Genomic DNA, 26,063 nt, shown 5'->3' with positions numbered 1-26,063 from the left:
ACCCTCCCCAGTGTCTATCACCCAGTCACCCCATCCCTCCCACCCCACCCCCCACTCCAGCAACCCTCAGTTTGTTTCCTGCGATTGAGAATTCAGTGAGGACTGTTCTTAATGAATGACCACAGTGAGTAGCAGCCCATGTGCTACTAGATTCTTCTTCACATAGTCAGACATGAAACCATGAAGTGAAAGTGAGCAGTAAGCACAGCACAACAAACCAAAGAGGGAAAAAGATCCTGCGAGTGATGGAAGTTTCCATTTCAGGGCAGTTTTCAGATGAAGATCAAATGCACAGATGCTCAGAACACAGAGGTCCCCAAAGAAGGCTGCACTGGTATGAAAGCCAGCACAAGGCCTCCAAAAAGGTAAGCACAGCCCTTCCTCCATCCCCTGCTGAGAGCACAAGCATCCCAGGCCACCCCTTACCAAGTCCAAAAGAATGGTTCAATTAACTTTATTTTCCCCTAACCAGAGTACTCACCAAGTAAAATCCAACAAGAAAAAAATTTAAAGCACAAAATACAGAATTCCTCCAAATTTACATGCATGTCTAGTCCCGGCGGGTGAGGGGCGGGGCTGGAAGCAAACTGTTGAAACTAGAAAACGCTAGACATCTAAAGTCCCCTCTTCCTGGCTTTCCAAACCATGAGATCATGTGCCCAGCCACAGGATTAAGGTGTGGGCAGGCCCTTCTGTGCCTTTAGGAGTTTCTGCTATGTGAACAGTAAACAAGAAACAGACAAGAACCTTGGGCTTTATGGTTCGGACTGTGGAGTGGCCCCCGGCTTTATGGCATGGACTATGGAATGGCCCTGAGCTTTCGGTTTCTGTTTTCTGAAATGCACTGTTGGCGGAGTCATGTGTGTGTGTGTGTGTCTCAGCAGATAGAACTTGGTAAGTCAGTGTGTCCACAGATGAACTGTTGCCTTTGGATACCTAGTAAGGACCCAGATAATTTTTTCCTGCTGGTTTTACAATCAGAAGGCATGAATTCTGAGTCTGCCTTTCTGAGAAGAAACCGACACAGCCCTGAGACAGCACACACTGTGGCTGAAGGGACAAAGAGGTACCGGGCCTCTTACGGAGCAGTGTGAGCTAATGCAAGTGGCTCTTCAGGCTCCTGCCCCACCTCTGGGAGCTGCGCGGAAGTTCCCCGGACAGCCTTGCCCAGGTCCTGTTCCAAAGCCATGGCCGCATTGTGGCAATATAAATGAGCATGAGGATAGTGACGGCAGCAAACACTTACTGGGGGCTTATTAAACACCAGGTATCTTCATACAACCTTCTGCTGTATTATTTCCCCTGTTTTATAAATGAGGAAACTGAAGCACAGAGCTCTAACTGGCTTACCAGCAGGTAGTGGAGTCAGGATTTGAACCCAGGCCCTCCAGGACACCTCTACTTAGGGAGAACAGAGGAAGCTGTGGAAAAGATCCACAGAAATGCCGACAGTGTTGTCATAGGAGAGTCTGAGCAGGAGGGAAAGGACAATGAAAGGGTCATGGGATTCGTCTACAACATGTCAATGAAGACCCAGGTGAGGATGGTTTCCTTGGGGTAGTCAGAGTTTAGGTAAATCATCCTCGTACAGGTAATGAGCATAGGGATGAGTTGAAGCTGAAGGCTATTTTTAGCATTAGGTTGAAAAAGTGAGCAATGAGAAAAAGGTAGCTTGTCATAATAGCAGCCATTGAAGGAAGACTGTTTCTCTCTTTCTTTTAAAGACAGGTGAAAACCAAACAGGCTTCCAGCAGAGAAGCAGCAAACAGAAAAAGCCTGAGGATACAAGATAGCATGGGAGAACAGACTGACCCTGGCCCCCGGGGAGGGGAGACACCGGCTCCCCACAGTGCTGCTGGCTTCATTACCTAACAAGGGCACGACCAAGATGGACACAGCAGAAGCCACGGGGTGGTGTGGCTGAGGTACCCAGCACGTTCCTGTCCCGACTTGGGCTCGTGCCACCGCTCCTTGCGGGGTGGATCCCTGCCCACAGCAACAAGGAGACAGAGGCAAGGGCCAACCCAGCCTCCAGAGGCACCCACTTGAATGGAACTGTACTCGGGAACACAGGGCACCCACCTCATGTGCTGCAGCAAGAAATGACGACATAGTTCACAAAAGGACCGAAACCCGAGAGCTGGATTCTAATTAGAACCTTTTTAAGGCCCCAACTGAATCTTGAAGTGGTTAACTGATGTTAGGATGAAATCCAAGGTTACTAAATCCCACTTAAGATAGATCTCAAAATTTTTTATCTAAGGCAAGAGTTCCACACGTTTCCGGAGATGTAAATCTTATTATAGTAATCTGGATTTGTGTAAAAACCCATGTTGTTTTAGAAAGCAGGTGGAGAGAGGTAAGGAAGAGAAGAATAGTGCTAGAATGTTCATGTTAGGAACACCACTGCTGTTCGCTAGGGTCCTAACCCAGACTCGAGAAGTAATCAACTTGGCCATATTTCACTTTTCCTCTTCACTGTCAAAACCAGATCCTACCAAGCTGACGTTACCACTGCCTTGTTCCCGCAAGAACCAAAACGCCATATTCTGGGGAATGAAAATAGAACTACTGCCTGCCTCACTAACTGACATCTGATTTGCACTACATATTTTAAGGAAACATAAAACCATTATTTTCTGAAACCTGCACAAGCTTTTATACATATTAAGGTAATGAGAAAGGGCAAAGCCGACATACATTCCCATTTGAATAAGCCATCTTCTTAAAATAAAAATTCAAGAATTTGCACAATAAATCTGGGTCTACATTAAAGTAATTCATTCCAAACTGGAACCCCCAATCAATGCCCATAAGGGAGGCTGGAAGGCTGTGAAGGCCAGAGCCAGCCCAGCCACTTGGACCCTCAAAGCTTCCTGCTGGCAGGCCCTCTACAGCCTGAAGGACCATTTTATTGGTTACTACAGGAAGGTAGTCATCATGCCCTTTAAGGGGCTTAAAGCCAGGTGTCAGACATTTGTTTAAGGGTCAACACAAATCATGTTTCAAACCTTGTATTCTTTTTTTGTGTGCCCTAGGTAGTTTGAAATGAAGGTGTGACACTTATTCATGAAGGACAGAGGCACACAGTTCCCCAAAGAGGACATACAACTGGTAAATAAACATGTGGAAAAGGATTTAATCTCACAAGTAATAAAATACAAAATTAATTACTACCTTTTGCCTACTAAATTAGATCCCCCTCTCCAAAAAAATTCCAGAATGGTAAAACTGGAACTCTTAAAACACTGTCAAGACTAGTCTTTACAAATATCATATGATTTCACTCATACGTGGAAATTTAGGAAACAAAACAGAGGATCATAGAGGAAGGGAGGGAAAAATAAAATAAGACGAAATCAGGGAGGGACAAACCGTAAGAGACTTATAACTATAAGAAACAAACTGAGGGTTGCTGGAGGGGAGGTAACTATAGGAAACAAACTGAGGGTTGCTGGAGGGGAGGTGGGTGGGGGGATGAGGTACCTGGGTGATGGGCATTAAGGAGGGCACTTGATGTAATGAGCACTGGGTGTTATTTGCAACTGATGAATCACTGAACTCTATCTCCGAAACTAATAATACACTATATGTTAATTAACTGATTTTTAAAAAAAGACTAGTCTTTAGCATTTGCTTTAACAAATAAGAAATGAAAGAATAAAGACATGAAAACAATCCTCTTGGAAAGCATTCTGGCAACACACAGCAAAAACCAGATGTTCTTACTGCTAGACCCAGCAATCCAACTTCTAGGAATCTATTCGATGGAAACTGTCATCTACACCAAGATGGTCATCACTACATTTCTTACATAATTAAAAACCGGGGAACAATGTAACTGGCCAATAGAAACATGCCTAATGACTGAATATGAACACTCTATCAGTTGGGCAAAAAACATCATCTGTGATAACAAGAAGCTATAACATTTCACCCATGTAAAGCATGTATACAAAGAAACCAGAAGGGAATATACAGATTGATAACACTATCATTTCCTTGCTTCTTAGATTCCATCCATTATTCCATGAATTTAGCAACAGCAGCTTTTTGGGGGAGGAAAAAAAAGGCAAATTTCTTTTGACACCCACTGTAAGACGGCACCCAATTTCAGTCATATTAACATGGGGCGTGGAGTGGGGAGCGATGTCTGAATTGCACTGTTGTCCAAATGGCTAATAAGCACTTGAAATGTGACTAGACTGAGTTAAGCTGTGCTATTAAGTATAAGATACAGGGGATTTCGTTGAAGTCATACTTATTTTTGCATATTAGGTTAAATAAAATATATTATTAGAATTAACTTCATCTGTTATTTTTTTACTATGTCAACTAGAAAATTTAAGATGCATTCGTGGCTCACATTAAGCATGTACAGGGCAACACTTGTCTCAGAATCTTAGAATAAAGGAAAGGTTATAGTTGTGTTAGAGAAAGGGGGTACTGTTTTCTTCTTCCCATTTTCCTAAAATTTTTGCAATTTTGCTACAGGGAAAAAAGAAAAAGAAATGCTTCCTAGGAAGGCCTAGGAAACAATCCAGTATCCTTCCAAATCTCAATCTGGAAAAACGTTACAACAGCCTCCTGGCTCTCTAGTCCTCTCCACAGGAGTGAGCCCTCCCCTGCTCTGCACTGCAGAGACTTCCAGAAGAATGGGACAAGGCTTCTGCCCTCAAGGAGTACACCCCTCAGGTGATAAGACTGTCAGAGAGGGAAGGGACACACAGGAGAGGCCCCATGAAGTCCATGCCCGCTGGGGCTGATGGGAGAGCAATACTGCGGGGTTCTCTGGGTGGTGAACTGCTTGATATGAGCCTTGAAGGCAGTCAGGGAGACACAGACTGGCAGGGGAGGCCCAGGCAGGGAGAAACATGGAGGCGCTCCAGCAGGAAAGAGTGCACAGGCTGGGGGGCCCTCGTGCGTGGGTCTCTTTACTGTGAAACACTGATGTCCTCTGGGTGGTTAAGGCTGAAGTCAGACCTTGAGAAGAGGAAGAACTCTGATAAATGACATTCTTGGGGAAACAGAGGAGAGCATACACCCCTCCACAGTAAGGGAAGGAGGAGAAAAAAGCAGGAAGGCAAGGTGGGTACCTTATTTAGAGAACACAGAATGCCAGTCTTTACCTTGATGGGCACTGAAAAGCCTTGGGAGGGTTTTCAGTAGCACATAAATACAGTTTACAAAGAATTTAATAGATCAGTACATTTACAGTTGCTGAGCCCAGGGCTCAATGGAAACTTCGGCAACTATGGACAACAAATTTAAGGTAGAAAATTAAATTTTTGAAAAAATTAATTCTTTTTAAAGATTTATTTATTTTCAGAGAGAGAGAGAGAGCGCGCAGACACGTGCATGCATGAGTGGGAGAGGCAGAGATGGGAGAGGGAATCTCAAGCAGACTCCGCAGTGAGCATGGAGCCCAACACAGGGCTCGATCCCACAGCCCTGAGATCATGACCTGAGCCAAAACCAAGAGTTGAACACTTAACTGACTGCGCCATCCAGGTGCCTCGTTGAAAAATTAATTTTGAAGAAAATAACTGCCCAGGTTGGAGTCTGGCTAGGAAACAACCTTAATGAGTAAGGAGGTGAAATGGTTAGGGCTGTGGCTTACATTTTATTTAAAAGATAATCCCTTCAACAGCCCCTACATGACACAGAAACAGTGCTGCTGAACGAACGGCATGCCTTAAAAGGTGCCCACGAGGATGAGCCTCTGCCAGTATTAACGTGGCCTGGTGGCTGGGGGCTTCCAGCCTTCAGTGAATAAATAGTCATGCAGCCTACTGTGTGCCAGGCACGGAGGGAAAAAATAGGAACAGAAGATGTTTTCCCTGCCTTCACGGTACTTCTTACGGTGCATATAGCCGACAGGCAGACAGTCACCAAGTAACCGCACAAACATATGTACCATTACAACTGGGTTAAGTGCCCCAGTCATAGTGCTGAGTGAGCTTAACAGGAGACTGACCCTGAGCTATAAGAATCGTCAGGTTCCCTGGTATAAGGGAGCTATTTGGTATCAACACCTTAACATGTTAAGAAAAGCAGGCTTTAATGGAAACGAAAGCGATTAGCTCAGTATTTTAACCTCTTATTTAATGCTCAGCACGTCATCTTATTATTGCTAAGTGGTAAGTATAATCCTCTCTCCCAACAAGAGAACAAGACCCTCAAGAGGAGAACTGTCTATTATACCTTTTAAACCTCTACAGCACTCACATGGGCCTTGGGTCCTAATTAAGCAGGTGCACACAACCATGTTGGCTGTTGCTGTTTTGTTCAAGGACTGAGTAAGCCCACGCTTTCCTCTGGTGGCTCTCCACAGCCACGTGCCAGAGTCGTTAGTAGGAGCTGACTGGGGCAGTGCACTCATGTTCTTACCCCAAAGGAAGGAATTCTGAACTTAATGCTCACTAGAAGAAACCCTGGTTTTCTTTATTTTCATCTTAGGTTATATGATCTCTTTTTATTATTTAAAAAAATTTTTAAAAAACATTTTATTTATTCGAGAGAGAGAGAGAAAGAGAGCGCGCACACAAGCCGGGGAGGGGGGCGCAGCAGGCAGAGGGAGAGGGAGAAGCAGGCTCCCTGCCGAGCAGGGAGCCCGATGTGGGGCTCAATCCCAGGGCCTTGGCATCATGACTTAACTGCTTAACCGACTGAGCCACCCAGGCACCCCTATGTTATCTCTTTTTAACACAGCTCTGTCCAAAAAGGAGAAATCCATAGCACAACTGCCTGAGAAGAGCAATTAACTATTAAGATAAACAGGCACTTAGGAAGAGACTTAAAAAATGAGAACTTTCTCTAAACCACTGTACAGCTACAAATGGCAATGTTGCAATAGAACCTTTTATCACTAAAGTCAACGATGCTAAGGAGACAGTGAGATTGGATGCTGTGGCTAACTTACGGAGCAGAGGGCAGAATTACATCTCCATGTGAAGGCAAACTGATGGGCTGGTCACCAGGTCTTGAACCCGACTAAACAGGATGAGCTCAGTGCCAGCAAGCCATTGGGCAACACTCCCTAGTACCCAACCTAGCACCCTTAACACAAACACTAATTCTGTTAAAAAAAAAAAGTAATGTCTTCTTGTAGAACAGTTTTTTTTTTTCTGAAGATGTTATTTATTTATTTGAGAGAAAGAGAGAGAGAACAAGCAGGGGGAGCGGCAGAAGGAGAGGGAGAGGAAGGCTCCCTGCTGAACAGGGAGCCCGACATGGGACTCGATCCCAGGAACCCGGGATCATGACCTAAGCTGAAGGCAGATGCTTAACCAACTGAGCTATCCAGGCACCCTTAGAACAGTTGTTCTTGCCCTTACTCCCTTTCTCTGGTTGACTGGCTGATGGTTCTATTTCCATCCCATCTTTCTCCATGGGATGTCCAGTGGAAGAACTACGTCAGAAATAAGAGAGTCAAGAGATAGAGTTCAAGAGTATACTTGCTAACCCTGGGACCTATGGCAAAACCCAAATGGACCGCCCAACTATAATGGTCTATTTCTCAGAGAAGCTATGTGGACTCAGAAAAATTTACAGACTTTAAATGATCCTCAACTGTCTGTACTTTAGTGTCACCTACATATGCCACTTCAGGAGAGAGTATTCTAGTAATAATAGCCCCAGTATGACATAGAGCCAAGATTACTAGCTCTACCTAAGGGGAGCTCCCAATATAAAGATATAAATATTGAAGCAAGATTTCTTCAAATATCTTCAAGTTGTTTACCCCTCCAGTGTGGGAGAAAGCTTGACCTTGGCAATCGGCAGTCCTGAGTTCTAGTCCCTGTCCAGCTACAGATGGGGATCATGATCTCAAGCTTGCTTCCTCATCTATGTTACAGTAATGATGGCAGGAACAGCGGTAATAGCAAATGTCCAATTCTATTACTATAAAACCTCACAGAACCGTTGTACTTACTTCTATGTTGCAACAGAGATGTTGGTTATTACGGATTTTTGTTTTTTTTTACTTACGCAAAAGGTGACCACTTTTTGTAACGTTTATGTTATAATAAAAATAAAGAAAACAGAGGATAGAGTCTGGGCCTTACATTTAAAGCTATTTTTTTTTTTTTAATACAAGTATCCCTCACTCTTGGTTAGGATCCAATTCACCCAGGATTGGTTTTGCTTTAAAAATCAAAAAGCTTAGGACACGTATGATAGGTGATTCAAATATTAAGTGAGAAGTCACCTGGAACTTAAAAGATGCCCAAATCAAAAGAGACTGGAGGCCTTTCCTGCAAGAATTGGATCTGAGCTCCCGCAAACTCACAATTATTTACATAATGTTGCAACCTTAATTACTGCAATACAAATCAAGAATTAGCCAATCTCCTTTGGTTCAAATACCATAATTGTAAAAAATTACAACATTTAGTGAGCACTGGTTAGACTGAGAGACAAAGTATTCTTTCTGTTAGACTCCCCCAGCATCTGTGAAACAATGCTGGCAGACAAGGAAAATCATGCAGATGGTGGAATTCAGGTGGGAAGGGGCTCAGGGTGACTTTACTCATGCTTAGTGTGAAATATCTGGATTATAACACAGAACAGGATTCTGAGATCAGAAAGGTACCTGGTCAATTCCCACACTAGGGTTTTGTTAATGGGCTCCACATAACCTGGCCCCTCCACCACTCCACTCCTCTCCCCTAGCCTTGCTACTTCTCTGACCTCATTTTCTGCCACAGTCCCTTCACTCATTCCACCCCAGCCACCCTGGCCTCTGTTCTTGACAGGCCCAGCAATGCTCCCAGGTTCCTGCCTTTGGGCTATTACACTTGCCTTCCCTCGGCCTGGAATGCTTACCACCAGACAGATACCTGGTTCTTCCTTTCACTTCCTTCAAACCTTTGTTCAAATGTTGCCTTGCCAGTGAGTTTTCTTGTCTGCCCTACTGAAAACTGCAACCCTTGGGGCGCCTGGGTGGCTCAGTCAGTTAAGCATCTGCCTTTGGCTCAGGTCTTGATCCCGGGGTCCTGGGATCGAGCCCCATGTCGGGCTCCTGGCTCAGGGGGGAGCCTGCTTCTCCCTCTCCCTCTGCCTGCCTCTCCCCCTGCTGGTACTATCTCTGTGTCTCAAATAAACTATCTCTGTGTCTCAAATAAATAATAAACTCTTAAAAAAAAAAACAACAAAACTGCAACCCTTCCTTCCCTGTTTAATTTTCTCCATAGCACTTACCTGACATACTACAATTTTTTACATTATTAGCTCACTTTCTATCTTTTTCTCACCAGAATAAGAGCCTCTGCTTGTGTGTTTTGCTCCCTGCTGTTTCCCTAGTATCTAGAACAGTTCCTAGCATGCAGAAGACCCTCAATAAACATTTGATGAATGGAGTGACTGAATGAATAGGCCACAACGAATGACAAACTATTCAGTTTGTAAGGCTACCAAATTTAAAGTGTCAACTTTCTTGAAGAAAAGAGATAACGGGATTCAGGATACTGTGATTTTAAGGACTTAAAGAAGAATGTTACAGCAATGCAAAACACGCTGGACAAAGAAAAAGGTATAGTTGAGCTCCTATGACCAGCTTCTCCCAAAGGGTTCTCAAACTTAAGAATGCCTAAATCCCCAGGCCTGCCTCCAGAATGGCAGTCAGTAGTGAATCTGAAGGGAGTGAGCCACAGGCCACCTCTTGGGAAACACTGCCTTGGTGCCACTCCTGGTTAGCTGTGAGACTTAAGGGAGCTCTGTCCATTTAGCTCACCAAAGCCGTTCTGATACCACGGCATATGAATAAGCACTGTCAACAGTTCAGACAAGCACAAGAGATAAATAATCCTTTGCACATGTATCCTCTGACTAAAAGGATGAGTCTGTCTCTCCATCATAAAGATTTTCTGTGCTGCTCTGAGAGTGTTGTGCCCAGGAATGTTGTTATTCTAGGTAAGCACCTTAGTTCAAGGCCACAAAACCAAGTCAACACTAAGTAGGCCTAACCCATGGCAAATTCTGGTTTTGCAATACTAGGTATTCACATGGCCTGTTTTGCCTTTTTCATGAAGGTCAGACCTACTCCATGCTTCAGCCACATAGAAAGCCACACCTTAGATAAGGTATAAAGCACATGATTGACCAGAGCGGCAGTATAAACAAACTGAAACTATAATGGTTCTAAATTTGACTCTGGATAACCAAACAAACTCAGGACCCCCAGCCACAGAGCTAATCAGGAGAGTCATTCAAAGCGTACCTGAAAGCAATGGTTTTTCTTAAGATAGCTGCTTTTTAAAACACTGGACCACTGAACAAAAAAGCACAGGTCCTCTTCCCAGTCTGCCATTCATATCACTGAACTGCTGCGGAGAGCAGCTGACTACATTCTGTGTTAAGGATATAACTGTGCAAATAGATGTTTTCTCCAAATTCCAAGAAGTGACCCTAACCCATAGGCTTTTTACTCAAAGCTTCCAACTTTGTTTTTCAAATGTAGAAACAGCTGGTGCCTACCTCTCCAGGGAAAACATTAGTTTCTGGAAGGCCATCAGTGGGGTGGAGGGAAGCAGAAGACCTGTTATTTTTTTCCCTCCATTTCATGAACATGTATCTTTCCTTAAGTCTTTTGTCCCAAAGCTTAAAATGCTCTTTGTATGCCTTGAAATAACAGCTGTTGGAACTGGAAGATCGCTGGTGTCCAGGTTGGTTCACATACCTTCCCTGAGAAGTCTCATTTAAAATAAGTACTAACTTTGAACCATACGAAAGAAATTCTCATGGAGGTCTAGGGAATCACTGACTTCAGAAATCCTTCGGGTCATCCCAAACTTCTATGGGCTATTCTCTGTACTGTGGAGTTATAATCATTTCTTGAATGAGTAATTTATTATAATTAATTCTAATTTTAAAGGATGACTCCTACTAATGTCTTATAAGCAGCTCCATCCCATCTGTCATTATTTGTTAAGAACAGAGTAGGTGTGTAATGATACCCCAAAGAATCAACAATGAAGGAAATCACATAACTGGAATATCTCTCTGCTTCCATTTCTTTCCAGACAGGTGAGTGCCCTGGTAAGCCCCCCAGCAAGTTTCAAGTAAGCGGTGGCCATCAGCTTTCTCAATAAACTCACCTTCTCTCCTTGGAGTGATGGGACAGAGTCCCGCAAACTGTGAAAGCTGTCTTTGATGTGGTCCCTACGTTTTCGTTCCAGTGCATTATGATGAGCCCGTTTGTCAGCCTAGAAGAATGGGAGAAAGAGCACATTAGCAATGTCATTCCTTCTGCTTGGTATAGGTGGGTGGGGAATAGCCTGGAAGTATATGCTGTCAGCGCTGTCCCTGGCGATTGGGCTGGGAAGGATTTGTCGAGGTGGGCAGTTAGGAGTCTCCAGAATTAGGATCTGCTGAAGGGGGAGAAAGGGGTGAGCAAGGCTTGCGACAGGAACATCCAAAGTAGCTCGATGCATCCAGCTCATGCATAAGTAAGATAAAAGTTATTCACGGGGACAAAGTGTAACTCTCCTGCAACATCAGTCTTCCCCCACAGCTTACTTATATGACAGAACAGCCGCCAGTCCATGGTTGGGAAGTGACCAGGGAAAAGCTCTAGGGGGCCCCTTTATAAAATGTGATCACCCCCACTGTAAGAGATTCCCCATGGTGGGTGCCCAGGAAAGGAGTAAGGTCACTGGTGCAGTATTTCTTTCCATGTGAAACCCATCACCATGAGTCTGGTCTCCAGCTTGCTAAAAGGAACTAATTTAAGACCTGCTCACCAAATTCTACAATAGGAACTAAAACCTCTAGAAAGCACAGATGCCATGAATCTGAGATTATGACAGAGCTGATAAAGACACCAACCACATTCTGAGTTCCTGTTTTTTAAAGTGGATCCATGGTGCTATCCTGCCAAGGGCTTCCCCTCACACACACTGAGCCAGAAAGGTTGTTCTTAGACAGCATATCATCTGACACCCACATGCTCTGAATAAATTTCCTCAGGCACCTGTGGCAGGTCAAGTTTATTTGGCAGTATCTAAATACCCATGGACCAAAGTCTTTATCCTGTCCTGCTTAGCATCACAAAGAACTATCAGCTGGAGAGGGATGAAGACTGGCAATGGCAAAATACTATGGCTTCAGGCAAAAGAGAGTGCTGGAGAGCACTGCAAGAGAGCTTCCGCAGGTCCCTAAAAAAAGGGCATTCCCTCCAAATGGAACACAGATGCTTAACTTAGTCTAAAGCAAGAACTTTTACACATCCACACTTTGGGAATTACGGAAAATAATATACTCTGAGAATTTACCCTGAATACACAAGGTCGCACTGAGCTAACCCAGAGAGCAAGTCTGTATAGGGAAAGCTCGGATAGCTTTAACCTACCCTGAGCACCAGGAATTTTAGATATGAAGCAACAAGAGTAAATAACTTGGCTCAGCACAAGAATGCCTCAAATGAATCCTTGAACTAGACAAGATGTACAGACAAAAATTTATAAAGACAAGAGTTGTGGGAATGAAAGGACTTGAAATTCTCTTATCTAATCCTAAGTCTGAGACATTAGAGAGGAAGAGGCGACTGGGAGCAGCTGTAGTAACTGAAGTCACCTCCTGGTCTCTCAAGCACAACACCTCACCTACAGCTCTGGTGAACTGGACACCTGGTTCCCATCGAGGCCATGATTCTATATAGCATAACAACTCATTTTGAGGGCAGATGCCTGGGCACTTCTAAAACCCTCCTAATCTTGCTAAGTCTGAATTCATGGTAAAGTGTTTGCTGAACTCAGCGACGCATGGAATTTATGGGAAAACTGAGGGAACGACCAGGTTTGGAAACCAGATATAACCTGAGGCTAGAGGGACATACGCTGTTATCACACAGCTGACGCCTTTTAACAGCAGTATGAAATAACTTGAAGGAATTAACCATACTTAAGGACCTAGTCCTTTCCTAACTTACTGTCCCCTCTAGTCACCTACATAGGTAAGGTGGGCTGAGCTCTTACCTGGACTATACCTAAAGCACTGAGAAGGTGGAGATGGCATTTGGCATCTACCTGCCTCTCCATCGTTTGCTACATACTCCGAGGATGGTTTATTTATATGCATATTAATTGCCCAGCTTTGGTCTCCAGCAACAGCCCAAGATCCTCCTGTCTACTAAATCACCCTGATTCCTGGCCCTCCTCCCGGCTTAAAAGCTGTGCACAGAAGCAGGGACAGCAGAGTTACCCACAATTCCTCTTGTTGATACAAATAAAATCCTAATTGTCTGTTTTCTTTCTGGGAGAGTCCTGCAAATCTCAAAAGGTTAGAATCAAGCTGGACTTGGTTTCACTCAGGCCTGCACTAGAGGGGTGGAGCTAGGAATAATCTGACACCCAAATCATCCCCACAATGCACTACCCCCTTCCCATTCACTGAGCCCTGAAAGGACTCAAACGGACAAGTCTTTTGGTTAGAGGATTGTTAAGTGAACTTGGCCGGGGACCATCAGCACAAATCTTGGCTTCTCATCTGGGGAGCCAGCCAAGTTCGAGAAGTTGGCTCAACAAGGAAAGGCAGCAGTCCACTGCCTGGTAGAAAGCCTGGGCTGGGGACTGTTGTTCTCGAAGTAGTGGATGGAATTTCTGTGGTGGTTCCAGGCCCAATTTAACTAGCAGAAGAGTAGAATCTTAGACCAATCCCTGCTGCCATGTCCATCCCCAAGCTGCTACTCTTAACCAGACTCAATTTCAAAGCTCTCAGAGACAATGGCAATGATGTATTTCTCCTCCCTAGGCCTCATTTGAAAGAGCAAGTTAAAAATATGTAGAACTAACATGCCTAACTCCAGGCAACTCTATACTAAATGATACCTCTAGTGGCTTGAAAGAGCAGATGAAAAACCTTTGCACAAAGCTGAGAATTCTGTTCAGGAAACATTTCCAAACCACAGAGATCCATCCAGCCTGATAATAATGCTCCTCTGTCCCCCAATCCAAATCATCCAAATGGAGGGCCAGTTGCCAGGCTTATCACTGCTTTGTTAACGGTCTTCACTTGCTGGCAACCCTTTTCGAAAGGGCCAAGATTTCAGAGTTGAGAATCAAACACAGGGTAAAGACTTCCAGTGTAAAGCATCTGAGATCCTCCCACAAACTCAAAACTAGTTTAAAAAAAGGGGGAGGGGCATGGGGGAAGGGTCAAAGAACTGTATGTCTTAAAACAAATAAAGCTCAACTCAGAAATTAGCCAGTTCTCTGTCACCTGTACTGAGAAAGATGTTTGATAATGAAAACAAGTGGTACCAAACAAAAGCAGGCCCCCAAATACCTCCCTCCTTACATCCTATAGGAGCAGTGGCTGGATGCTGCTACCCTTCAACTTCACTCAATTTGCAGTTTCTGCCAAAAAACCCTTCCTTCAGGGCATCCCAAGCTAACAGAAATCCTAAAGGGCTGTGTGATACTCAAGAGTGGCTCACAGATGCTCAACAGGAACTCCAGCACCAAATCGCTTCCAGCTTTGACGTCTCTGCCAAGGTTTTTACTCAGCCTCTCAATTTTATTTCCACCAAACTTTCCACTGGCAGCCAGAATACAAATCTTCACCTACAATTTGTCCACCTCTGACACTAACAAGCGACTTGTATCTTAAGTGTTGTTATATGTTGAAAGTAAACATTATTTTGTTAGCCAAGAAGTTGCAGGAGGTCATTCAAGCTGTTCAAAATTGAGGGGAATCTCTTTAAATTATTTCCTTCCAACTTACTGCATAGAGAATGCATCTTCATTCAAGGCATTACATCAGTTAGCAGTCTCATTTCCTGCAAGTTCTAGGTAGGCAAATAGCATGGGGAAATAAATGCTCCATTATTCAAGGATGCACAAGGTTCTCCAGAACAGTGCTATTTCTTTCAGGCTACTTGACATCTAACCCCATCTATAGGGAGAATCTTCTTGATTTCCATATAAAAAATGCTCAGCCTATGCTGAATTGGAGTTGCCCACTAAACACTGTTTTAAAGAATTTCAAAGATTGCATTTTAGAGGAGAGTGTTGCTTATTATTAATAAGCTGTTTTTATTAAACACAAACACGGAAAATACACAAGTTCAAAATTCTCATCAGAAAAGACCTATTCCTTTCTTCTGATGGCAAGCAGATAGGATAAATAAAGCTGGATTTCTAAGCAACCTAAGCAACATGAAAATTACAACACCAAGTAACAGGCAGCTAGGATGAGAAACTCATGAAGGTCCTTAAAAGATGTAAATTTCAACTTTCCAACACCTGTCCTGCTGGAAGCTGCCTGCCTGCTAGGTATTTCTAACACCTACTAAATACATGTGTTTTTGAGGCTTATTTATTTATTTATTTAGTATCATTTGGTGCCTGAAAGAACTTGGAAATGCTATGATCCAAATATGCTGTCAAACTATAGCCATTTAAGAGAGTAAAAATGCCTTGGTCATGAAATTTTAATTGAAAACCACGCTGGATTCCATGATCAACTATTTCCCCATTACGGGCATCTTGAAAAAGAACTTTAAAACGTAAGATCACCTTTTCCTCTAACAAACAGGCATATTTAGGAAGCAATACTGGCATTTCTGTATCACTGTCGACATTCTGAAGCACACACAAAGTACATGCAGCGTGCAGCACTTCTGAGACGCAACGAATTCCAGGTAAAACAGACAGTCGTTTCCTGAGTAAATTCCAATCTCAAAGGCGACCAAGCTCATTCCCTTCTAAATAGATTACAATTCTCCCCCACCCTTTTTAAAAAAGATTTTATTTATTTATTTGACAGAGAGAGAGACAGAGCCAGACAGCACAAGTGGAGGGAATGGCAGAGGGAGAGGGAGAAGCAGACTCTGCACTGAGCAGGGAGCCTGATGCGGGGCTCGATCCCAGGACTCTGGGATCATGACCTGAGCCGAAGGCAGATGCTTAACCATCTGAGCCACCCAGGCGCCCCTAAACAGATTACAATTCCTAAAGAAGCAAAGAGCGCTGAGAAGTTAAAAATATTTCATATGAGGAAGGTCGACAAGTGAAACTGCACAAATCTGTTTTTACACTCCCTAATATGTACTGTAACTGCAACACATTCAGCTGATAATGGAGGGTAAGATGCTGAAAAAGGCTTTGGTTTCCCTCCTAACACACTGACCCTACATTTCTCATATACTTTCACTATTCCCAAAAGGAATTTCCCAAACAGAAACAAAAGCAAAGGATCACTTTGTGTGAAACATACCTGTCCCAGAAAATATCTTTAAAACGTAACCTCTTCCCTCCAAAAAATAGTAAGATAGCATCAATGGAATTGTGAGGTGTATAAAATTTAGTAATAAAAATATTGTTTGGGATTATTTCCTTCAACAAAGCTTATTGGTCACTAAAGAAGATGTTTTCCGTTTGCACTGAGGCAACAGAAAACAATATTCGTCAATCAGTTTCACTTTCTGTTATAGTTAGCCTCACTTCCTAACTGTCCTTGCTGAGAATCTTATGTTTCCCACACAGCAAGGCTGCGCCTACTGTAGTGACATTATAAAACATAAATGAGGGCCTCTTTTTCCATCGGGACCCACAGAACCTTTTCCAAGTAACTTTTTACAAGGTTTTCTATAGCCCTAAATCTTTGGTTGTTCACAGTCCACAGCCTTTTCTGAACTAATACAAGCTTAAGAATAGTTTCCAACAAATTTTAAAAAATATATTTATTATCTATACTAAATAGCAGGAAATAAACTGGTGTATTCATGGAGAAAAAAACCCGAAATCCTTTTTACCCTACTTGTTCACGGTAACTGTTTGATAGGCTATAAAATTTATCTGTTGCTTCTTCTCTCCATGCTATTGTGATTATTTTGTGCCAGATAATATTTAAAAGTTTCAGCAAGTAGATGTGTCAAATTAAAAATAGAGGGTCAAATCCACTCCCACTGCCCACCTCCCAAAATCAAAGAGAAAAATCCTAGGCACCTTCACACCAAACTAAAAATATCTAGAAAAAACAATGACATTAGCATTCTAGGAGAGTGGGAACATTTTAATAATTTAATAAAGCTATTTACATCAATACCCATGTGGATGGATATTTTGAAAAGCATAAAGCTTTCAAGAACTGTAAGCCAAATTTTCACAAAGAAAACTTTCTCTCACTGGAAAGCCAATGTAATTCCAAGTCAAATAATAATTCTGCAAAGGAGGCCTGACCAATCCCTATCCTCCAACCCTGATCAAGCCCTGGGGCACATTTTATAACTGGAGACTTGGGGGGGGAAAAAGTGTTTTAAATAGACTGGATCCCAAACATGAAACTCCACGGTCACATTATTAAGGGTCGTAGTGACTAGAAAAAAGAACTGAATTTCCATATACATGCGTAAAGGTAAGTGTCTGACAATATTTCAAGGAAAAATAAAACACAACAAACTCTTTTTAGTGACTATTACCCAGGGATAATTTTTAAAACCCTCTGGAACTGCATACTCCAGATTTTACAGAAAATATCAGCTCTCAATAAACAACATTTTTTCTTAATGCTTATCTGCTTGGACAACCTGCAGAAACCTTGCTTGCTCTAATGAAGAGCAGGTACAGGACGAGGACTTGCTTTTATCAAAGGTATCAAAGTGGCATCCTGCATATTCTAACAAGTTCCCGAAACAACTTGGTTGTCCCACACATCATTTCAAAAATCAGAAAAATAACACAAAAATCTGGATTTCTAAACTTTCTTTAAAAATAGGAAGATCTGGCAACAGTGAGCCCTTACTCCCACATAACAACAACCCACTGGAGTTTGGTGGCTGTCTTTTCAGAAGAGACATGTGCAATCCAGAACCCAGTCCTCACCTCTGCTCTTCACTTTATTCCTGACGATCTTACTGCCTGGGCCCCCCAGAGGCATCTGAATTTTTGACCCCCATTCTATAAACTTCGTACTGTTCCCATCTGTCAAATGTTAGACACTCTGATGTACTTCTCTTCCTCTGACTCTGATTTATTTTGTGTCTATTCTTTTTTTCTTTCTCCAATCTATTCAAGGAACACCCACAGTCCTGTCCCAGACTGGAAAGGCACGAGATTAGTGTCTATCTAAATCCACAGAACCATCTACTGAGAACATTAATATCAAAATCCTGAGAAATTACCAATAACATTGAATGGTCTCAGCCACCACCTTTTAGCAAATCTATCTCTGCGATGCCACTTCTCCTCAACATTTTTCTATTTTCTTTATACCTCTCCTTCAACTCAAATAGGCAGACCAGAATAAGCTGTTTGTGACACTTTTCATATTCAACCTTTGGTTCCCCTACATTTCTAATTTCTGCATTAGAATAATACCAGGTTGTGCTAGATTCTACAGGTCTACAGCAGTCACATGACCACCTAACTTTTGGTTAAAGATGATTTTTTGCATGTGGCTTCAGCTTCACACAACTATGCATATATGGTTTAGAGCCTGCTTGTTTCAAAGTAAATCTGACTACTTTGCCCCGAAATAACAGTTTACTTCAGAATTATATTTCTCATTTTACACTTACATAGTGACAGCTAGATCCCCCACCTGGAAACTACAGAACGATTCATTTCTTTGCAAACAACACCTTTCACTCACCTACAGTCACTGAAACTTATCACCTGAGAGTCTAGAATGAGATTTGCAAACCCGCCCCCCACCTAGAACCCCAAACAAGGCCCCGCCTCACCTTAGCGGTTAACAGGAGAGTTTACTACAGTACTAAAAATAATAGAACAATCTCTTTTTCTCTCTGACCCCAATAAGAACTAGAACTGAACGGAAATGAAAATGAAATGGAGAGTAGGAGACGTACCGCAGATTGAAACCTCGGTTGCTCTTCCTGGAATAAGAGAGAAAAAAATAGAAAATATAGAAGTTATTTTTACACTTCACATTCAATAATAAGAAAGAAAATGCCGGCGGCGGAGGAAGCGGCGGGTGGGGAGTCAGCCCGACCCCCCTCCCTCCCTCCCCACCCCACGCCCCCTTCCCCCCAGCGGGATCCGGTAGCGGGGCAGGGGGGTCCCGAGCGCCGCCCCTCCTTCCGGGATCCGACTCTGGCCGGAGGGGGTTCAGAGCACTGTCTCCTCCCCTCACACCCAGCTCGGGGCATCTGGGCACTCCCACCCCCTCTCCGCCCTCCCTCAACCCCCCAGGATCCGCGGGTCACGGGAAGAGGGTGATAGCAGACCGAGGGGGCAGGTCCTGAGCGTCGTCCCCTTCCCCGGGATCCGGACAATGGGATCCCGGGCGCACCCCGTCCCAGTCCCCTGGATCCTGAGCGGGATAGGGTGGGAGCCGGAGGCCGCAGCACCTTCCTCCACCGGGGGAGGTGGGGGTCCTAAAGGCCGCGTGTCTCCACCCCACCTCCAGTCCCAGAAGGCCGCTCCGGCTAGGAGCCCGGAGGTGAGCGAGCCGGGAGCGCGACGGAGGCGGTCCCAGCCGGGGGGTGGGGGGGGGGAGAAAGGGAAGGAGGCGGCGGCTGCCCGGCCCCCTGCCGCCGTCGCCCCGCAGAGAGCCCCGGCCGCTGTCCCCGCCTGACAACCCGCACGGGAAGGAAGAAGCCCCGGGACTCACGTCGCTCTCCACCTCGATGTCATCGTTATCGCTCATTTCCTACGGCCCAGGGAGCGGCCACTGCAGCGGCGGCGGGGAAGGGGGGAGGGGTGGAGGGGAGGGGGAAGTCACCGACAACAACAAGCCGAGTCCCCCCACACACACACTCACTCACTCACTCACTCGCTCTCTCACTCACTCACACACACACACAACACGGGCGAGAACCACCTCCTCACTGCCGCACCGGATCAACGGCGGCACGCACGCCCGGTCGGCCCCCTGCCACGTGACCGGGTCCGTCACGCTGGGGCCGCTGAGACTTGTAGTTGTCGTCCCTTTGACTGACGGCCCAGCTGGCTCCAGAAAAACTACAAATCCCATAAGGAACTGCACACGGTCGTCGCCAGTCCTGTCTGTTGACGGAGCCCAGAGCGTCTGCGTGTCCTGTGGAGGGGGTGGAGAGCGAAGCGGCGCGGTGCCTGCTGGGAGTTGTAGTCCGCAGACCGCGAGTTGTCAGGAGGTTTTCTTCCCGAGGCTGGAGAGGAGGCTGCTGGGAAGACAGGACACGTGGAGGGAGCTGGGTCGCCTGGAGCCCGGCACCGTCTGAGCGCCCGGCGCGGGGCCCAGGGGACAGGGTGGAGGCTCTGGGGGAGTAGCCGGCTGCCTAAATAACGCTGCCTCTCCTTGGTGCGACTGGTTTTACTTTGTTTTTTTGATGCCTGAGTCGCCCTGCATTGCGCCCTGGGGCGTGACCCTCTTGGGGAGGGGGGAATCCTGCTGCGGCGGACTAGGGGGCGCGGTTCCGAATGCCCACGCGAACCTTTGGGATCTGGCAGTGGGGAGGAGTCAATGGCAGGTGTTAAGTGGTGTTACAGGACTGGCAGGATGACCGGCCTCGCTGACGGACCGCTCCCAGCCATGAGAATTTTGTATTCATTCATCCGGGGGTGACCATCCTTGCTGCTCACCGTGAGGCTCCTACGTTCATGGAACCCCGATCCTCAACTACCATTTACGTGGAAGTAAAACCCCTTTTGAGTTTGTGGTAGCCCAGGTAGATTAGAGAGCGCCAGTTCAGAGTGCTGCAATTAAGAATTGCAAAAAGTATCAAAACGGGAAACTTGTGCAGCTCTCTATCCAGTTAAAACATATTTATTCCATCAATATTTATTGAACACTTATCATGTGCCAGCACGGGGATACCATAATGTAGGAGATTAGACTGGTCCCTGACTTCATGCAGCTCACAGCTGTGGAAACAAAAATGCTGCACGGCCATCATTTTTAAGAGTGTACCTCAAGTCCCACAGGAAGAAAAAACAAAATAAGACTCAACCCGAGATAAAGTAACTGACTTTTACATCAGGTGTCCAAAGTGAATGAAATTTCGGGCTTTTCCCATAAATTACCAATTCCCTAATGAAAACCATTTTATCACTAGCTTTTGAATACAGAAATTTGGGGATATGTGACATATCTTCCCATGTGAGCATAACATCAGTGCTTAAGACACAAATGTAAACTATGGTAATCTTCCCTTTACATTTTTTCCTTTAAATATCTGTTGTAATTTTTACTCAGTGATCCCATCCTAGTGAAGTTGGCACATCTTTGCAAGTAAACTTACCTTTTCTAATAAATACTTTTGTCTCCTAGTCTTCCTTTCACATCCAATGGGGCAGATCATTATGAGAGCTGAGACAGGAAAGTAGTTCTGAGTGAGTTAATTAGCTGGATATTAGAAACTAGGGCTAACTCATATTAGAAACTAGGACAAACAATTATTTGGTGCCAGTTATGTGCAAAGCATTATAGGGTGACACTGGCTACAAGTTAAAATCACTTTGGGGGGGCGCTGGGTGGCTCAGTCGTTAAGCGGCTGCTTTCGGCTCAGGTCAAGATCCCAGGGTCCTGGGATCGAGCGCCACAGTGGGCTCCCTGCTCAGCGGGAAGCCTGCTTCTCCCTCTCCCACTCCTCTTGCTTGTGTTCCCTCTCTCGCTGTGTCTCTCTCTGTCAAACAAATAAATAAAATCTTTAAAAAAAAATAAAATCACTTTGGGGCTTTTAAAAATTCTGATGTCCAGGCTGCACCCCAAACCAATTAAGTCAGAACCACTGGGGGCAAGAAGCAGGTAGCAGAATTTTTTTTTAAAGCTCTCTGGGTGATTCCAATGTGCAGCCAAAGTGGAGAACCACTGCTACAGAGGATGCCAAGTTAAATAAGATAGTCTCCCACTAAATTATGCATTTTACAAGAGTGAATTTTATAGTTTGTCAAATATTATATTTCAATAGAGCAGTTATATAAAAAATAGGATAATCTTTGCCCACCTGGAATCTAAGAGCTGATAGGGGAATAAATTAGGAACACAAATAATTGCAATGAAAACAGACTATGTATTTGTTAAATTAGTTACACAGGCAGTGAATGCCTTAAGAGCTCAGAGGAGGGAGAAATATTTCCAGATCTGAGGGGGGTGGGGAGATGCTGGTGATTAGGTAAATCTTAGGCTATCAGCTCCATCAGGGCAGAAACTGAGTCTGCAGAGACTACGTCAGATTTTGGTCACCATGAATCCCTAGTTGTTGGATGGAGGCCTGGGCACATAGGAGAGGTGGGGAAGAAAGGCTTTCCAGTCAGATTTTAACACATTCCTTTTTAGTAATTGATAGAATATGAAGCCCATCAACCCAGTTAATAAATTTTTTTAAGAGCACACGCCCACACACACGTGCACAGGGTGGGGGGGGCGGCAGAGGGAGAGGGAGAGAAAGAATCTTAAGCAGGCTCCAAGCCCAGCATGAAGCCCAACTCAGGGCTCAATCTCACCACCCTAAGTTCATGACCTGAGCTGAAATCAAGAGTTGGACACTTAACTGACTGAGTCACCCAGGCGCCCCCCAGTTATTAAATTTGACCTAAGAGACATAAATACTACACCCAACAATAGTAGAATATGTTTTTTTCAAGCACTCATGGAACATTTACAGAGGACTGTAATCTCGGAGAGCATGTTCTTGAACCTAACACAATTAAAGTAGAAATAGTGACTAAAAGATGACTAAAAAATCCTTATAAGTTTGGAACTTAAGAAACACTTTTAAGTGACCCAAATGGAGGAACTTTCACGAGCAAGGTGTATACACAGGAAAGGACCAGACATATAAGAACAAAAATTTCCTCTAGTTTTCTTTTTTAGTACTTTTCTGATGTGAATAATAATCTTGGACCCTTAAGAACTCATTTTCATCTCTGCATGCTTAAGTGTCTTTGGTAAAGTCCTGTGTGAATGTATCAAGACTGGGCATTGTCACTGGGCAACCTAATCTAGCCCCTTGCTACTTCAAGTTTGGTTCAGTGGTATCCACATTACCTTGGTGCTTGTTAGAAATACAGGCCCCACCCCAGACCCACGGAATCAGATCTGCAATACGACAATATGCGCAGGTGATTCATCCACACAGCAGAGTTTGAGAAGCCCTGATGAGGGACCAGGGGCCAGCAAGTGGGGAGGGCAAGCAGACTACCTCCATTTTCTCCTCAGCCCTTCCTCAATGTGGCTTCCACTCCACTACTTGGCTAAAATCACTCTTATCCAGGCCACCAGCTACCCTGTATTGCTAAATCCAAAGCCCTTATCTTATTTGACCCAGAGGTGGCCTTCTTCACTGTTGACCACTCCTCTTTCTCGAAGGCCAAGAAGTCCTCCGCTCTTCCTACCTCCTTATCTGTCTCCACTGGTTTCTTTTGCCTGTCAGTGTTGTGTTCCAGTGGCTCTGTGCTGGCCCTTGCCTCTTCTCCCTCCTACCCTCTACCTCGTGGGATCCTCTATCTCCCCAGGCTTTCGTGGCCACCTCTCCAATGGTGGCCCCAAGACCAAATCTCTTAAACTCTAGATTGTTATATTCAATTTATTTCTGGACACATCTACTGGGATTCTTCCACAGGCAGCTCAAAACTTGAGGCTTATGGATGAATGAGAAAAAGTAGGTTTGACACAGCATTTGAAGTATGAGTCACTCAAAACTGAACATATCTGTATGAGTATATATGTGTCGAGAAATATGGAGGATAGCCAGCAAACATTTAATAGCATTTGTTTCTGGGACGTGGGACTTCCGGTGATTTTTCTCTTCTTTTTAAGTGAGCAGCATCATTCCCGAGCAAACAGTAGGGCTATTAAAAGACAACCACTGTCTCAGTAAGTCTGTTATCTTTCCTAAACAGCAAACTTCTCAAGCCATAATCCTTAGGAAGATGGTCCCATCCCTTTCCTGTGTCACTTATGCTTGCTTTCTCCTTATTTAGGGGGTGGGGGTGTAACCATGAGGGGCTCAGCAGGAACCAGCTGGCACACTCAAATTAGGATCATTCACGGAGTTTTTAATAATGGGGTTGTTTACAAATATGTGGGCAGGGTGTAAAGAAACTATAAGGAATTGCACAGAACCCCTGGGACTCTGTGCCCACCCAGGCCTGTAGGGGAGAGAGAATGAGTGGTTAACAGAGCTGGGATGGAGGCTGTATGAAGAGGGCCCTCTGAAAGGAGCTCAGATCTGGGGCCCAAGACAATTGGATCTGGAAAGCCAAGACAAATGTTTCTGGCACTGCAAAGGACCCTTATTTCCTCTTCTCACAATGTCAGAGAGAGCTGGAACTTCCAATCCTCCTCCTGCCTATTCTCCACCCTGCAGAAAGATGGATCTATCAGGAATGAAGTATCTTCACTCTTCCAGTTAAACCTTTCTATCCCTCTCAATGCCCTCAGAATAAAACCTAGGCTCCATAGTTTGGCACATAAGGCCCTTCATGATCTGGTTCCTTTGCCAGCCTCATATTTTAGCTCCTGTTCACTCACCCTCTACAAATCCAGCCATGCAGAACTTCTTGCCGTTCTCCCAAAGGACCATGTTTTCTTCTGTGTCCAGGGATTTCCATACGCTGTTCCTTCTGCCCTGAGTGTTACCTCCCCCAAATACTCTCAATCACCCCTCCCCTCTTTTCTTCTCATCCTTTGGGGCTTAGCCATCACCTCCATCAGGAAATTCCCCCTGGATTCTCCAAAGCTGGATTAAGGAGACTGGGCTGAACCGCAGGGAGCCAGTTTCTCCTCTCAGTCTGCAAGCCCATGAGTCACTCCTCTTCCCAGGGGGAATAAAAGATGGAGTAGGAATGCCAGAGTATTCCTCCCATAGTTTTTCTTCCTTGCAAAGAGCACTGTTCAGTCCCTTGAACCCTCAGCCTCCAGTTCTGGGAACAATAAATTTCTGTTGTTATAAACCATCCAGTCTGTGGTACTCTGTGATAGCATGAATGGACTAAGACAATCCCCAGCTGTTTTGATTTGGTGTTTGTTGATTTATTTATGAACTATCACCCTCCCACCTCAGACCATAAGCTCTAGGAGGTCAGGGACCGTGCCCATTTTGCTCCTACTCATATCCATGGTGCCAGCACTGTAGCTGGCAAAGTGGGGGGGTGATGTACAATAAATAGGGTGGGACTGAACCTTGCAATTATTTATTTCAACCCCATCATACTTTATAGGCTGCATGGACAAATATTAAAACACTCTTAGAAGTATCTGGGAAAAAAATCATGAAGATTGCTTTTTCAACCCCATCATACTTTATAGGCTGCATGGACAAATGTTAAAACACTCTTAGAAGTATCTGGGAAAAAAATCATGAAGATTGCTTCATCTTTGCCCTGGGGGCTGAATAGAGCTTCCCTCCCTGGCCTAAACATCCCTGGGTGGATGGAAAACCAAGAGACTATTTGGGTCCTGCTCGGCACACTGTGCTTGGCAGGGCGGTCCCTGCTAACAGTGCCTGGCTCGGAATTCTTCTCAAAATGGCTTTCAGCAATTCTGAGGACTTAGGGGTCAGGATGGAGAGGAGGAGATTATGTCAAGGGCCAATCTGTGTTTAGCCTATACTTTACTTGTAGTCCTTGAACTAATTTGATTCCTTTGTCAGGAAACCAAAGGCATTGGTTCATAGCTCGTATAAGAAAGAGCCAGCGGGGGCTGTTTTGTTCATTTGAGCCAGGGTTAGCTTCCTTGCAGACACTGGAAGTTTGTTGATGGAATTTGTTCCATTGATCACTTTGGCTACTGTCAGTGATATACAATAGAGTTTATATTATGTAGGAGGAATTTTAATACGATGGAACAATTTTGCATATATTATCTGTTCCATCATAGCATCAAAGCCCAAGTTACAAAGAGCAAATAAATAAAAATCACAGATCTTTAATGGAGATGTGTGAGATTGAATGGGACGATCACTTTTACTTTAAATAATAATTTAATCAGTCTCCATTGTGACGCTCTCCAAAAGGCAAAAATAATACAAGGGTCAATGTGGAAGTCAGCGCTTAGTGTGACAGATTCTGCAGCTTTGATCTGGCTTCCTGCTTTCTGTAGCAAGAATATTTGCCTACAGATATTACAGTAAGGGAGCATGGACGCCCCAGGGCATGTGGTTCCTCAATAGGGTGTCC

General features: G+C 44.5%; 1 protein-coding gene across 6 annotated transcripts in view; it reads right to left on the bottom strand.

The window, feature by feature from the left end:
- Window positions 1–19,833, bottom strand: part of MAX (MYC associated transcriptional regulator X) — a 25,266-nt gene extending 5,433 nt beyond the window's left edge. For 2 of the 6 annotated variants that reach the window (XR_004077336.2, XR_004077337.2), the window contains exons 1-3: window positions 19,576–19,830; window positions 18,812–18,838; window positions 11,100–11,207 (exon numbers count right to left, since the gene is read on the bottom strand). Coding sequence is in view for 4 of the 6 variants with exons in the window: in XM_031033840.2 (XP_030889700.1) it covers window positions 11,100–11,207; window positions 18,812–18,838; window positions 19,576–19,611 (171 nt within the window). In the remaining 2 variants the exon portion in view is untranslated. Of the gene's footprint in view, window positions 1–11,099; window positions 11,208–18,811; window positions 18,839–19,575 lie in introns of all 6 variants that reach the window. The other 4 variants (XM_031033840.2, XM_006738615.3, XM_081830378.1 and 1 more) reach the window with 4 other exon arrangements.
- Between the last annotated feature and the right edge of the window lie 6,230 nt (window positions 19,834–26,063).

Source organism: Leptonychotes weddellii, chromosome 9 (assembly GCF_054177405.1).
Source record: "Leptonychotes weddellii isolate Sample4059 chromosome 9, ASM5417740v2, whole genome shotgun sequence".
NCBI lineage: Eukaryota > Metazoa > Chordata > Mammalia > Carnivora > Phocidae > Leptonychotes > Leptonychotes weddellii.
The sequence above is the reverse complement of the archived record's forward strand: the minus strand, read 5'-3'. Positions and strand labels throughout refer to the sequence as shown.